General features: G+C 43.6%; 1 protein-coding gene across 1 annotated transcript; it reads right to left on the bottom strand.

Moving 5' to 3' along the window:
* Positions 1-5225: 5225 nt before the first annotated feature.
* On the bottom strand, positions 5226-12167 carry LOC106609090 (solute carrier organic anion transporter family member 1C1-like). Its single transcript, XM_045722511.1, has 9 exons — positions 12030-12167; positions 11463-11595; positions 11338-11342; positions 11104-11226; positions 9899-10042; positions 9314-9429; positions 8437-8608; positions 5484-5668; positions 5226-5368 (listed from the first exon to the last, which is right to left on the bottom strand). Exons 1-8 carry the CDS (start codon positions 12112-12114, stop codon positions 5568-5570), a joined length of 879 nt encoding a protein of 292 aa, XP_045578467.1. The 5' UTR covers positions 12115-12167; the 3' UTR covers positions 5226-5368; positions 5484-5567.
* Positions 12168-15242: the final 3075 nt, after the last annotated feature.

Raw genomic sequence — 15242 nt, 5'->3', positions numbered from 1 at the left:
GTAATTTTTATCAGTAACTGTGAGCTTGTTTTCTTTGGCAAATGTGGCGTTAGCGGGATAAACGCCTCCACCCTGTACATTATCTGGAACTAATAAACTCGGGCAGTCCAAGTCGTCCATTATTTCCATATAATGTACAAAGTTTCAGTGTTTATCCCTTACATGTACGTGTGTATGTAAATGTATCGATGTCTCTCTGGGTCTATCCGCCCTTTCGTTGCTGTGTTTGGTCCTCTCCTTTCTGCCCCAGTCTCTTTCTGGTGCAAGCTGCAGCCACCTTATGACAAACTTCTCCGTCTCTCCGTCTGTAGCCTTGGATGTGAAAGTGTTTCTCTTGACACAGCCTTTGAATAACAGAAAAAAAGAGCAAAAAAATTAGTTACAACAATTAGTCAGATTTTGACACCACACAAAAATCCTAGGAATGACAATCCAGACCTCAAATGCGAAGCACATGAACACAACATAACAACCACAGAGGTTTTCAATTTCAACACTCAGTCAAACAGATCAAGAGATATAAATATGTTCCTGTTGTGGCACCACCGTGTGGTCAATCTGAAAGCTTGCATATGTGGAGTCTTGACAGGGTTTGGAACATGTGCACAACGTTTAGTTACAATACAATTATCCGCGTCTGATTTATACGCATTTATGTGCCTGACTACACCCACATGAATGTTTATTGGTCAGTTGTTTGAAATACTAGTCTGGAAAATATTGGGTTGAAAGACATTTGTCCATAGATGCCACAGATTCACCCAGATTGGCGGGCCCCAAAGACCTCGGATCAATTTCCTGGAATTTTTGTATTTTATTTTATTTTTTTAACTTTTATTTAACTAGGCAAGTCAGTTAAGAACAAATTCTTATTTACAATGATGGCTTACCCCGGCCAAACCCAGACAATGCTGGGCCAATTGTGCGCTGCCCTATGGGACTCCCAATCACGGCCAGATGTGATACAGCCTGGAATCAAACCAGGGACTGTAGTGACACCTCTTGCACTGAGATGCAGTGCCTTAGACCGCTGCGCCTCTCAGGAGCCCAGATGCAAGGTCTGGCCATCCATTATATAAAAATTCAAGTTAACCATGTTTTGAGGCTATAAGGTGTTTGTTTTCAGTTAAACAGGTCTATGTTTGGTTCTGATGGGGATGAACACTTAAACTAAGCTCAACAAGCATTTATAACTTATTTTCTTCAAGAATCAATGGCTATACAGTGCCTAATGAAAGTCAACACACCCTTGAACAGTTTTTACATTTGAGATTTAATCCTTTACTGTCCAGCCACACCAGCTCAGACTCAGGCGGTGCATCACCAGCCTTCAGATTCACATTTTGAGAATTTGGTGCACGGTGGTAGGTGGAGACAGTCCATCAGAGAGACTGCGGGTGGAGAGACAGAGTCTGCTGGTAGGGAGACAAACAAGAAGAAATGTATTGTAGAGCACATCACTTTACATGTGGTTCAACTGAGGAATGGGTTTAACTGGAAACACTCATCATTCAACCTATAGAATGCTGTTTTACATTATACTTATAGTTATTATTAGTGGAAAGTTAAAATGTATTGTAAACCAGAATGGATGGACTGTAATTGTTGTTAAACAAGTAATACGTTATTATGAGTTGTGTCACACACACATTTCTGCGTGGTCCCATGGTGTTTATACTTGTGTACTATTGTTTGTACAGATGAACGTAGAACCTTCAGAGGTTTGGAAATTACTCCCAAGGATGAACCAGACTTGTGGAGGTCTACAATCCTTTTTCTGAGGTCTTGGCTGATTTCTTTTGATTTTCCCATGATGTCAAGCAGAGAGGCACTGAGTTTGAAGGTAGGCCTTGAAATACATTCACAGGTACACCTCCAATTGACTCAAATTATGTCAATTAGCCTATCAGAAGCTTCAAAACCATTACATAATTTTCTGGAATTTTCCAAGCTGTTTAAATCAGTCAATTTAGTGTATGTAAACTTCTGACCCACTGGAATTGTGATAAAGTGAATTCTAAGTGAAATAATCTGTCTGTAAACAATTGTTGGAAAAATTACTTCTGTCATGCACAAAGTAGATGTCCTAACCGACTTGGTTTTCCTTTTGTGGTCCGTGATTGTCTGTAGTCCCTGCCACATATGTCTCGTGTCTGAGCCATTGAATTGCGACTCCCCTTTATCTCTATACTGGCATTTAGCTTGTTTGATTGCCTTGTGGAGTGAATAACTACGCTGTTTATATTCTGCCATATTACCAGTCACCTTTCCATGGTTGCGAATGCTACCATCTATCCACAGTTTCTGGTTAGGGTAGGTTTTAATAGTCACAGTGGGTACTACATATCCTATACACTTCCTTATAAACTCAGTCACCGTATCCGTGTATGCGTCTAGATTATTTTCACAAGCTACCCGGAACATATCCCAGTCCACGTGATCAAAACAATCCTGAAGCGTGGATTTCGATTGGTCAAACCAGAGGTGAATAGTACGAAGCCGGTGTACTTCCTGTTTGAGTTTCTGCCTATAGGACAGGAGGAGCAAGATGGATTCATGGTCAGATTTGCCGAAAGGAGGGGGGGAGGGCCTTGTAAGCATTCCCGGTGTCACGACTCCTGCCGAGGGTGACTCCTCTCCCTGTTCGGGTGTCCCCCGTCTCAGGGGAATACCACGGTCTTGGTAGTCGTGGATCGGTTTTCTAAGTCCTGTCGTCTCCTCCCGTTGCCCGGTCTCCCTACGGCCCTACAGACTGCGGAAGCTCTATTCACCCATGTTTTCCGGCACTACGGGGTGCCGGAGGACATCGTTTCTGATCGGGGTCCCCAGTTCACGTCCCATGTATGGAGGGCATTTATGGAGCGCCTGGGGGTCTCGGTCAGCTTGACCTCCGGTTATCACCCCGAGAGCAATGGGCAGGTGGAGAGAGTTAACCAGGAGGTGGGTAGGTTTTTGCGGTCGTACTGCCAGGACCGGCCAGGGGAGTGGTCCAGGTACATACCTTGGGCCGAACTGGCCCAAAACTCACTCCGCCACTCCTCCACTAACATTTCACCATTTCAGTGTGTGTTGGGCTACCAGCCGGTCCTGGCACCGTGGCATCAGAGCCAGACCGAGGCTCCTGCGGTGGAGGATTGGGTGCAGCGCTCCAAGGAGACCTGGAGGGCCATCCAGGAGGCCCTTAAGGAAGCAGGGGGACGACAGAAGAGGAGCGCTGACCGCCACCGCAGTGAGACCCCCGTATTCCAACCAGGGGACAGGGCCTGGGATCAAAGTTAATATTCAGACCACTAGGGGTCAATGTGTTTAGAAAGGATATCCAGTAAGCCTCCCTTTGTAGTAGTAGGATCTCAATGTTACCTCCTTTGCTTGTGTCACGGTTGTCGTCGGTAAAGGAGGACCAAAATGCAGCAGGACTGTGTTTGTTCATTTATTAACTCAAAATGAACATAAAACAAACTCACGATCACCGAACAGTCTTCTCAGGCTCATACATGCTAGACAAAGAACAATCTCCCACAAAACCTACACCAAACAATTACACATATATAGGACTCTCAATCAGAGGCAACGAGGAAGCACCTGCCTCCAATTGAGAGTCCCAAACCCTAATCAACCTAACATAGACATACATAAACCAGACTCAACATAGAAATAGACCACAACTCAAAACCCGGAAATAATCAAACGCCCTCCTAACTAACACACCACCCCGAACCACATAAAACAAATACCCTCTGCCACGTTCTGACCAAACTACAATAACAATTAACCCTTATACTGGCCAGGACGTGACAGCTTGGTAGTGCAGCATGCTCAATACCTGTGTATTTGAGGGAGGAGATAGGATGGTTAGCTTCAACAAAGTGAGCTGCTACTGGATAGTCAATGTTCTTACACCTGATTGAGCTGTGGTGTTCAGCTATGCATTGTTTTAATTGTCTTTTGTTTGTCCTACACAGGCTTTCCCACATGAGCAGGTGATGAGATAGATACTTCCTTTGTCTTGCGTGAGATGATACCCCTAACAGGGATTGTTCGACCTGTATGTGGGTGTCTGAAGAAGGATGTTTTTATAGTGGTATTGCAATGTCGGCATGAGCCACATTTGTAGTTCCCATTTGGAATGGGTGTCAAGAGTGTCTGAGTGGGCTAAGGGGGCAGGTGTATGTAACAAGAGAGCAATCGAAATAGGACAGAAGTCGAGTTTTGAAAGCAGTTGTAAGAGGTTTTTGGTTTATAGTATGTACACGGATCCTTCAGATAGGAAAGGGGGAGAAGGAAACACGTAATAGGGGTTGTGATTGGCAAACTACTTTCAATGAACTCATATGGAGAAATACTTCATTGGGATCATATTTTGAATACTGCATTAATAACATTAAGAGGATGGTAAATGCATCAGGGCTGTGGTCAAAGAAGTCCAGCAGCAAAATCAGTGTTTCCCAAATAGCGACCAATTCCTACCAATGCACTGGATCTTGGCTTAAGACCGTACCGAGTTGTGGCAAAAAATCTACTTGTTAATTTGACAAGTGGGTCACCAAATACCCCAAAACACTTTGGGTGGATCATGTGCATGGCATAAAACAGGATCAGAAACCATTGGTTTGGAAACATCTTTTCGGTATCTCAGATAGTGCTCTCTCCGTCCCTGTCCAGATCATCTTTGTTCTTAAAGATGCTGACCATGGCATGTCCATTGTGATTGTTGTTCCCGTTGGCCTCTAGTGCTGTAGCCTTGGCCTGGCTTCGCAGTGCCAACTTCTTCTGCCGCTTGGTCAGCTGCCGGTACAGCACCCCCCACAGCAGGTAGCTCAGGCCATATAGACCATAGATCAGACCCAGGAACGTTTTTATATAGGGGAGAGAAGGGACAGAGGTTATTTTAAAGTCCATCCATCCATTTATCAGTTGAATGTACCTGTACCTGATGCTCCTTGACCCCCACATCGCTTTAAAACCCAACTTCAGACACGTCCTGTCAATTAAAGCTCCAAAGTAGATAGGGGAGGGATTCCACCTGCAAACACACACAAGTTACTGAAGTGTTTTACTTCCTCAAGTTCAACCATAAAAATTGAAGGAAATTGTAACATTTTGAGAATGTTCCACAAGGTTCTAAGATTGTGGAAGTTTGTGGAAGGTATGAACAAACTTCTCTTACTTACCTTCCAAACTTCTCTTACTTACCTTCCAAACTTCTCTTACTTACCTTCCAAACTTCTCTTACTTACCTTCCAAACTTCTCTTACTTACCTTCCAAACTTCTCTTACTTACCTTCCAAACTTCTCTTACTTACCCAGAGTTCTGACTATCAATGTTTGCATTCCAAGAGCCAGTGATTTTAAATTGGGGTGTATCGATCTGAAACAAAACAAAAGCAACACATTGAGGGTAAACAAAGGTTGCAAACAAATCAATACAAAAGTGATTCCAATCCCAGGTGGGCAGTTCCATCCATCCTATTGTCTTGTCTTACCTGAGTAGGACGATGTATCCAGATGTGACCCCGCAGGCCCCCAGGACAGAGACAGCCATGTAGAACTTAAACATCCTGTCACAGTCACTCTTCCTGGGGCACTGGCCCAAGATGGCTGACATGTTGGTTGGTGGAGCCACCAGCCCCCACTTCGGCAACCCCATACATGTGCAGTTCTGGAACTCCTGTGGAACAGAGGAAGGAGAAGATGAAAAAACAGAAGCAGAAACAGTGACTTTAAATTAATCAATGTTGGTTATTCATTCGACCCACAGGGGGTGCAGGTTTTTGCTCCAGCCCAGTATTAACATACCCGATTGTGTGGTATAGTATATAACCTCCCGAGTCAACGGGCGGACCGGATCCGGACCCAGAACGGGGTCAATACGGACCGCAGGTCCACTCCAAAAAATAAATATTTATTAAATGTTTTCTACTCAGTCAGGCTTTGACCCCGTGGGGGTCATATATCATATAAACACACATAAGACATGGAACAATGCATATCATTGCATGAAATTAGCTTTAAAACAGCAAAACAAATCTCTGGACCATGCAAAATGTGTAGAATTAAGGGAAATTAGCTTTAAAACTAACATTCTCTCCGCCAACAAGAGGGGTGTGAACAGTTTGGGGTCGCATGGGTTTGTTACTACGCCGATAAATTACATTATCAATCTGGTCCTTTGCCACCTAGGAAATGTGTGTGACTGGACCTTCTCAAATAGTACTTGAGTACCCCTGGTATATAACATTCAGAAGTGTTTATTGGAGTTCTACACATATGTTATCCCTATGGAAACACATAGTGCTCCTAAAGAGAGTCTTGTGTTATAAAAGAGAGATGTATATGTTAATAAACAAGATAGGAGTTGAGAGTAACTCAGAACACATTTAGACCTTTAGTCATGAGATCCAAGATGGCGTAGCAGTCAGACGTCTTTGTCCTTCGTCTTGTCGTGTCCCATGTATATATACACTGCTCAAAAAAATAAAGGGAACACTTACACAATGTAACTCCAAGTCAATCACACTTCTGTGAAATCAAACTGTCCACTTAGGAAGCAACACTGACTGACAATTTTTCACATGCTGTTGTGCAAATGGAATAGACAACAGGTGGAAATTATAGGCAATTAGCAAGACACCCCAAATAAAGGAGTGGTTCTGCAGGTGGAGACCACAGACCACTTCTCAGTTCCTATGCTTCCTGGCTGATGTTTTGGTCACTTTTCAATGCTGGCGGTGCTTTCACTCTAGTGGTAGCATGAGACGGAGTCTACAACCCACACAAGTGGCTCAGGTAGTGCAGCTCATCCAGGATGGCACATCAATGCGAGCTGTGGCAAGAAGGTTTGCTGTGTCTGTCAGCGTAGTGTCCAGAGCATGGAGGGGCTACCAGGAGACAGGCCAGTACATCAGGAGATGTGGAGGAGGCCGTAGGAGGGCAACAACCCAGCAGCAGGACCGCTACCTCCGCCTTTGTGCAAGGAGGAGCAGGAGGAGCACTGCCAGAGCCCTGCAAAATGACCTCCAGCAGGCCACAAATGTGCATGTGTCTGCTCAAACGGTCAGAAACAGACTCCATGAGGGTGGTATGAGGGCCCGACATCCACAGGTGGGGGTTGTGCTTACAGCCCAACACGTTTGGCATTTGCCAGAGAACACCAAGATTGGCAAATTCGCCACTGGCGCCCTGTGCTCTTCACAAATGAAAGCAGGTTCACACTGAGCACGTGACAGAGTCTGGAGACGCCGTGGAGAACGTTCTGCTGCCTGCAACATCCTCCAGCATGACCGGTTTGGCGGTGGGTCAGTCATGGTGTGGGGTGGCATTTCTTTGGGGGGCCGCACAGCCCTCCATGTGCTCGCCAGAGGTAGCCTGACTGCCATTAGGTACCGAGATGAGATCCTCAGACCCCTTGTGAGACCATATGCTGGTGCGGTTGGCCCTGGGTTCCTCCTAATGCAAGACAATGCTAGACCTCATGTGGCTGGAGTGTGTCAGCAGTTCCTGCAAGATGAAGGCATTGATGCTATGGACTGGCCCGCCCGTTCCCCAGACCTGAATCCAATTGAGCACATCTGGGACATCATGTCTCGCTCGATCCACCAATGCCACGTTGCACCACAGACTGTCCAGGAGTTGGCGGATGCTTTAGCCCAGGTCTGGGAGGAGATCCCTCAGGAGACCATCCGCCACCTCATCAGGAGCATGCCCAGGTGTTGTAGGGAGGTCATACAGGCACGTGGAGGCCACACACACTACTGAGCCTCATTTTGACTTGTTTTAAGGACATTACATCAAAGTTGGATCAGCCTGTAGTGTGGTTTTCCACTTTAATTTTGAGTGTGACTCCAAATCCAGACCTCCATGGGTTGATAAATTGGATTTCCATTGATTATTTTTTGTGATTTTGTTGTCAGCACATTCAACTATGTAAAGAAAAAAGTATTTAATAAGATTATTTCTTTCATTCAGATCTAGGATGTGTTGTTTAAGTGTTCCCTTTATTTTTTTGAGCAGTATATTTAGTTAGGAAGCATAGATTGATAAATGTGTTAGTGATTTATAATGTCTAGCACGTGTAAAACTAATGCATAGCAGAGTATTGTAAAAACACTAATGTTACTGCTGAGTGTAAGTTGTGTGGGAAAAGTGTTGCATGACAGTCATGTACAGTATGAGCTAGATACTCATTGACAAGTGGTGGTGAGTAATCTAATAACAGTTCAGAGTGCTCTTTCAGTTTAAAGTTGCCGCCCACACACACACACACACAACTGACTTTTAGTCATGATTATCTCTGTTTGTCTCAAGCACATGTTCTTTCAATGACAACATTGTTTCGGCTTTCATCTGAATGAAGGAGAGAAAAAGTGTCTGTGTGTATGTCAATGCGTGTGCCTGTGTGTGTGTGCGTGTTTACGTGCCTCCTGTACTGTGGCCTACCTATAAAGAAGATTGCCTTGGAGGGAGAATGACCGTAGACTTGCTCCATGAACTTGGGTTTGAAGGTGATCATCCCTATGAAGCTGTTGACTGCCACCAGGGACATCAGGATGATCAGCAGGTAGACTTTGTTGCTGAACAGCCTTTTCAAAGACGGCCCAAAATCTGGAAATAACAATAAATAACACAATTCAGAAAGAATTCAAAAATACATACTGTAATATTCAGTAGCAAAACAGTCTGCAACCAACCATACTGTCACGGCTGTCTGAAGAATGGGACCAAGGCGCAGCGTGTGTATCGTTCCACATTTTATTTTAACTGTGAAACTATGCAAGACATACAAATAAACTCATAAACTCATAAACAAAACGTGACGAAGCGGTGCAACATACACTTACTCAAAATAATCTCCCACAAGACCTAGTGTGAAAACCAACAACTTAAATATGATCCCCAATTAGAGACAACGATAACCAGCTGCCTCTAATTGGAGATCATCCCCCCCAAAAAACATAGAAATACAGAAACTAGAACCCCAACATAGAAAAAAGAAACTAGAACCAACATAGAAATAAATAAAGTAGACAAAACCCCCTGTCACACCCTGACCTACTCTACCATAGAAAATAAAAGCTTTCTATGGTCAGAACGTGACACATACACAAACAACTACCCTCACATGATTTAGCAACATCATAGAAGTTAATTAACTTCAGATTCAACCCAAATAGAATGATTAACAAATTAGTAACTAATAAAATGAAGCAAATGCAACATGATTATTAGTAACACATATTCCGCCATAAATACAATATTGATGTTCACATATAAATACAACCCAGCTTACATAAAATAGACAATGTAGGATTTGTTAATTCAGGGGTCTGTGACCTAAATCCACAGAGCCAATGTCCACATAGATCTTGGCACAGAAGGATCCAAACAGGAAGCCAAATACGGGCCTCAGGTTGCCAACAGTCTGTAAACACGCTGAGGCAGAGGAGACAGAGAGAGTTGTTCAGATACAGTTCAAGCAACAGAAAAGACAATAGATTTAACTGAAGTCAGTCCAGTAGTTTGGCCAGATTCGTTTGTCATGTGGTTTGCTGTAGCTGATACATCTAAATCAGCTACTGGTATTTGTAGGATGGCAGATTTTGATATGGAAGGCCTGAAGAGGTTGTTTCTAACCAAGGTTTACATGATTTGCCAGACTAAAATACAGTTTGATACAAATCAAGTAACAGCTAAAATTTGAATGTGGTAGGTGTTGGGTGAAGTTGGCCCAAGATGCTGATCTTGGGTCAGTTTTCATTTCCCCCACTAAGCTTAGGATTGAGGAGGGGAAGTTGTTCCTAGACCTACATCTAGGTGAAACTTCAACCGGGAGCAATGTAGTATAAAAATAGGTTTACTATCCAGTGTTGATATGGTACACCTGAAAGTGTTTTTTACTAACCAAGGTAGATGGCAGTGTTCTCCTTTCTGGCGTAGTCATCCAGGTAGGACACTCCTAAAGGCATGACAGGCGTCTCACCAATCCCACACAGCATGTTACCCAGGAATACATAGATCCACATGGACGAGCCTGCCTCCTCACACACTGTGGGAACACAATTTCTGTTTAGAACATGGTTTCTTAATCCTGATCCTGGGGACCGAAAGGGGTGCACATTTTGGTTTTTGCCCTAGCAATAAGACACTTGTTTCCACTAATCCACTCATCAATCAGGTGTGTTAGGGCTAGGAGAAAAACAAAAAAGTACACCATTTTGGGTTCCTAGAACCAGGATTCTGAAATAAAATGGCTTATAAAACTAGGATAGGATCAACTTAAGGGTAAAATGGTCTTGAATACACAGTGCTGCTCTATAAAAAAATACCTTGTGGCAAACTATTTTTTATTTTATCCCCTTTTTTGGGATATCCAATTGAGATCTTGTCTCATCGCTGAAACTCCCAAACGGGCTCGGGAGAGGCGAAGGTCGAGTCATGCATCCTCCGAAACTTGACATGCCAAATCGCGCTTCTTAACACCCGCCCGCTTAACCCGGAAGCAAGCCGCACCATTGTGTCGGAGGAAACACTGCTTAACTTACGACCGAAGTTAGCCTGCAGGCGCCCGGCCCACCACAAGAGCACGATGAAACAAGTAAAGCCCCTCCGGCCAAACCCTCCCCTAACAATGCTGGGCCAAGTTGTGCACCGCCTTATGGGACTCCCAGTTGTGACACAGCCTGGAATCAAACCTGGGTCTGTAGTGATACCTCAAGCACTGTGATGCAGTGCCTAAAACCACTGCACTACTCGGGAGACCCTGTGGCAAGCTTTTAACCTGTGGCGCACCATTTATCTGAGATTGGCGCAGTGGAAGCTGGTGGGAGGAATTATACAGTGGTGGGCTCATTGTAGTGGCTGGAATGTAATTAATGGACCGGAGTCAAACGTGGTTTCCATATGTTTGATACCGCTCCATTTATTCCATTCCATGTATTCCATTGAGCCCGTCCTCCTATAGCCCCTCCCACTAGCCTCTCCCACTAGCCTCATCTGGTTTGGCGGTTATACTGTATCAACACAAAAATTCATAGGAATAATATATTGTTCAAGGTACCCAGATGCAGCCTGACTCTGATGCTGCTGTGATGGTGATTTACTCGTTACCTGCTTTACTCGCAGCTGTAGCCTGATCATTTATGACCAGATGACTCGTGTTGGACAGACAAGGCAGAATACTCTCTGTAGTGTTTTCCTCAGGTATATGTGACAGGGTTGTTTCATACATACCTGAATGGGAAAGAAATTAAATGTATGTTTCCTCTATAAAGTGATACGGTGGTTTTGAGAAGCCACATTTCCATTCTTCATACCCAAGCATTTCTTTGTTGTTTTTTGTACCACTTCTTAAAGAAGTGTTAAGATTTTCTTTCAAATCTTTGTCACGCCTTATGTTTACTTACATGTATATACTATGCACAAATATACATAGTCTAGAGTCTAAACCAAATAAGAGGTAGACTTACTGTCCCTGGAAGAAGTGTGGCAGAGCGGTGAGGAAGGCCCCAGCAGCCAAGATGAGACAGACAATCCCTATCAGTCTGGGCCTGTGGAGCTTCGCCCCAAAGTAACTCACAAATGCTATCACCAGCAGGTTACCTGGTAGGAGAGAGAACAGACAACCATGGCATAGCCAATGAGTAATGTTTATGGAACTAAAGTTAGAAGGCTTTTATTGTTCAGAATAAGATCAACCCCTATACTTCTTGGATTGTATATCTGAAAGGATTGTGAGCAAAATGTTGAAAATTCCACATAGCCCATCACAGGGCTTTAACGTTCAACCTTATTTGTCCCAGAGGAATGTTGCTTGTGCAGCAAGACCACACATAAAAATACAAAAAAATAACATTGTATGGTTAGGTGGAGCCCTATAACTGTACTGCTTACACACTTTCAGATGTTCAGGACAAGTATATAGGGCTAGGGGCCAGGGTTTGATGTCCTCCTGAAGAACAATAAACATCATCTATTGATTTCGGGCCCTGGGCAAACAAGGCTTTAGGACTAAGTACTTAGGAAATTAGGCCTACCCATCTCAAAGCTGCCATCGATGATTCCTATGAGTGAGCTGGGGATGTCAAAGCGTCTCTCTATCTGAGTGATAGAACTCTTCATGTAGCTTCCCACAAAGGTCTTGGCGAAGTACACAAAGGACAGGGAAACCAGGAGCAGCTGTGAAAATGAACACAAAGCAGAGTTCGATGAAGGCAATGTCCCTAGAGTCTAGATGTTGATCTGAGGCCAGATTTGTGTTGCCCAGACTATGGTTCATTTTGGGGTTTGGGAAGGGTAAACTGATATCCTAAATCTACCCAGAGGGGTCATGAAAACATGAGTATGGTTTGTTTGACACCACTTCCCCTGTCCTACATTCAGTTCTGTTAATAAGACAGAACATCTACTGTAGTTCAAGACAACGAGTAATACCCAGACACAGAAAACAAGACTCTGACCCATTTTCATCCAGCCATGTGCTCACGTCGCCCGAGTTATGGAGTCATAACAAACAAAGGTTATCGACCATCATAACAGTCAGTTCTAGGGAATCATTTGTGTACGCATCTATAAGTGAAGGTATGTGTGTGTACAGTATGTATGGCTGAATAAATGCAAACACCGTGTTTCAACAAAATGTTTAGGTTGAAAAACTGCTTTGTCATTTTACAGGTCTGGCTGTTGAATGACACACCAAAAGAATGTACTCTTGTATCTGCCCCCTTCTCTCCACCTCTCCTACCTATTTACCTATTTACCTATTTACCTATTCACCTATTTACCTATTTGGTATCCCTCCCCTCCAGTTCCTTCAGTTCAGATATACAGGTAGTTAAGAGTTTGTTTGCTCTTTTATTAGTCAATTGGTGGTTTTTTGTAAAATACTGGAACGGACTGTAAAGAGAATAAACAATTAAAAGCTCTCGGTAAAGGTCTGGGTCAGAGGCTATCCATGGACTAGGTTTACACAATCACTGTAATCCCATTTGCCATAGTCAACAGCAGCAAATATAAAAGCCAGACGGCCTTTCAATACTTAACTTACTCAGTCGTCTTCATTCCTATGTGGAACATAAAGGCTTCCACAAGATAATGCCACTAATTCCCTAGCTTCTGCCTGTCTGGCCAATACTTCAATCAGGCTTATTTCATCTTATTTAACCTTTATTTTTCTCTTTCCAGGATACGTATTTTTCAAAAGAGACACCAGAATGTTCTCCTTGCAAGTTCTGTGTGGACCACTATTAAGTTCCAAATGTTTGTTTCCAAGTGCATCTAATTTTACTGTTTCTCATCATCATCTACTAGGAGGCATACGTCCTTACTAACCTGAATGCCCTGATGATGAAATGACTACCAACTAGTTACCGTCACAGAGATTCAGGGTGATGATATTGTGAGTTATAACACCAACCTTCAGTTTGGAGCAGCAAAGCTCCCGCGGTGCCTTAGTTTCAACACTCATGATGACCTCCGCAGTTGACACAGGTAAATGTAGAAGGAACCAGCGGACCTATAGACAGATGGCAAGATCTGAGTTTGACTACTGCGATTATCAAAACCTGGAGAACCTAATTGTCTTAGGTACAACAAATGTCATTGCAGCTATGTAGATTAAGCATCAAATAATATTTTTATCCTCCTGTTGCTGTAGTCATTATACAAATGATCAAACAAATCAGTCAACATACTGTGGGCAACACACTAACACAAGGAATGTTGTGAAATACAATATATTGATAAACGAAAATAAAAAATGCCAGTTTTTACCAGTGCAGCAGCACGAGGAGATGGAGAGATGTGTTAGAGCGGCAGAGGATTTCACTGACTGGACTTTGGTCTAAGATCAAACCTTTATCTCAAAGAGGTATTATAACACAGGTAGTTTGGATCCTGGATGTTGATTGGCTGAAACGATAACATCCATTCTACAGTAATCAGTAACCGCAGGCCACCACTCGCGAACTCTTTGATCATGTCAACATGCAGGTCTTCCCCTAAAAAACGTGTCCATGAGAGAGGTAGGACCCATCCATAGGTATCCTGGAGAAGAGAGTCCACAAGGTTCACGGAACACTATGGCACAGATGCAAAACACAATTACACACACACACACACACAAACACACTCACACATTTACACACACACACACACACACACACACACACACACACACACACACACACACACACACACACACACACACACACACACACACACACACACACACACACACACACACACACACACGCTGTACTCATGGAGAGAATATCATATGAGAGACTCCATGATACACTGTGAATCCTCTCCTTGAGTCCTACTACTAAAAACAACGTATTTTACAAGCCTGTTATGCAGAGTTAAAGTATCAATCTTCTACAGACTTGCAGTGATTAAGGTCCTTTTTCCTCCCTCATGAAACTCATGAATGTTTTTCTAAGGCAGGGTGTAGCCATGCCAATTCAAAGTCTTCCAGGTCTTTGATATAGAGTTTCAAAGAATGTCGCTCTCCCTCAACTGAGGATGGGACAGGAGGCTGTGGAACAATGGTTCTCAACCAGGGGAGCTGGAACACCTAGTGGGCCTACAGAGTTCTGACAGGTCTATAGAAAAGCATGGAAAATGTCTTAACAGAACAAGAATGACACCTCTCTACTGTTTAGAATTCAATGCAGTATATGTTACAGGAATGAATCAGACATGATGCAATATGCTTCAATATGTTTTATGTCATTTTTTGGCATTGACTGATTCCAAAATACAAGTATTTGTATATACACCATCTACCGATACAGATACAGTAGCAATGACAGTCAACCCTGTCTTCTGCATTTGGCCACAGGTTCTCATCCACATCACATGTCATCTTGGGCAATACATCTAGGAAAGAATCTTTTGACATGCCTGGTCCATCCTTGGCAATCTTCTGCAGATATGTCCAGGCATCCAGCATTCATTGCGTCCAGGAGGGACATTTGATCATGTGGATGGTGGTCATAAACCTTCCACCTCCATGAGGAAAAGTGACACCATCCTGGGATGGGCTGCAAACCACTCTGTGACTACACGGGAGTGGTGAAATGCCACATTGTCCCATACAATTACAAACGATTTCGCCTCACTGCAACCCTTTCCTCACCTGGCACAACCCTTCCATAGAGGTCATCCAGGAATGAAGTGAGACGCTCGGTGTTGTATGGCCCAATTAGCGGTTTGTGTAACAGCAATCCATCAGAGGATATTGCTGC

Source organism: Salmo salar, chromosome ssa07 (genome assembly GCF_905237065.1).
Source record: "Salmo salar chromosome ssa07, Ssal_v3.1, whole genome shotgun sequence".
NCBI classification, from domain to species: Eukaryota; Metazoa; Chordata; class Actinopteri; order Salmoniformes; family Salmonidae; genus Salmo; species Salmo salar.
This window is presented reverse-complemented; position numbering and strand designations above follow the sequence as displayed.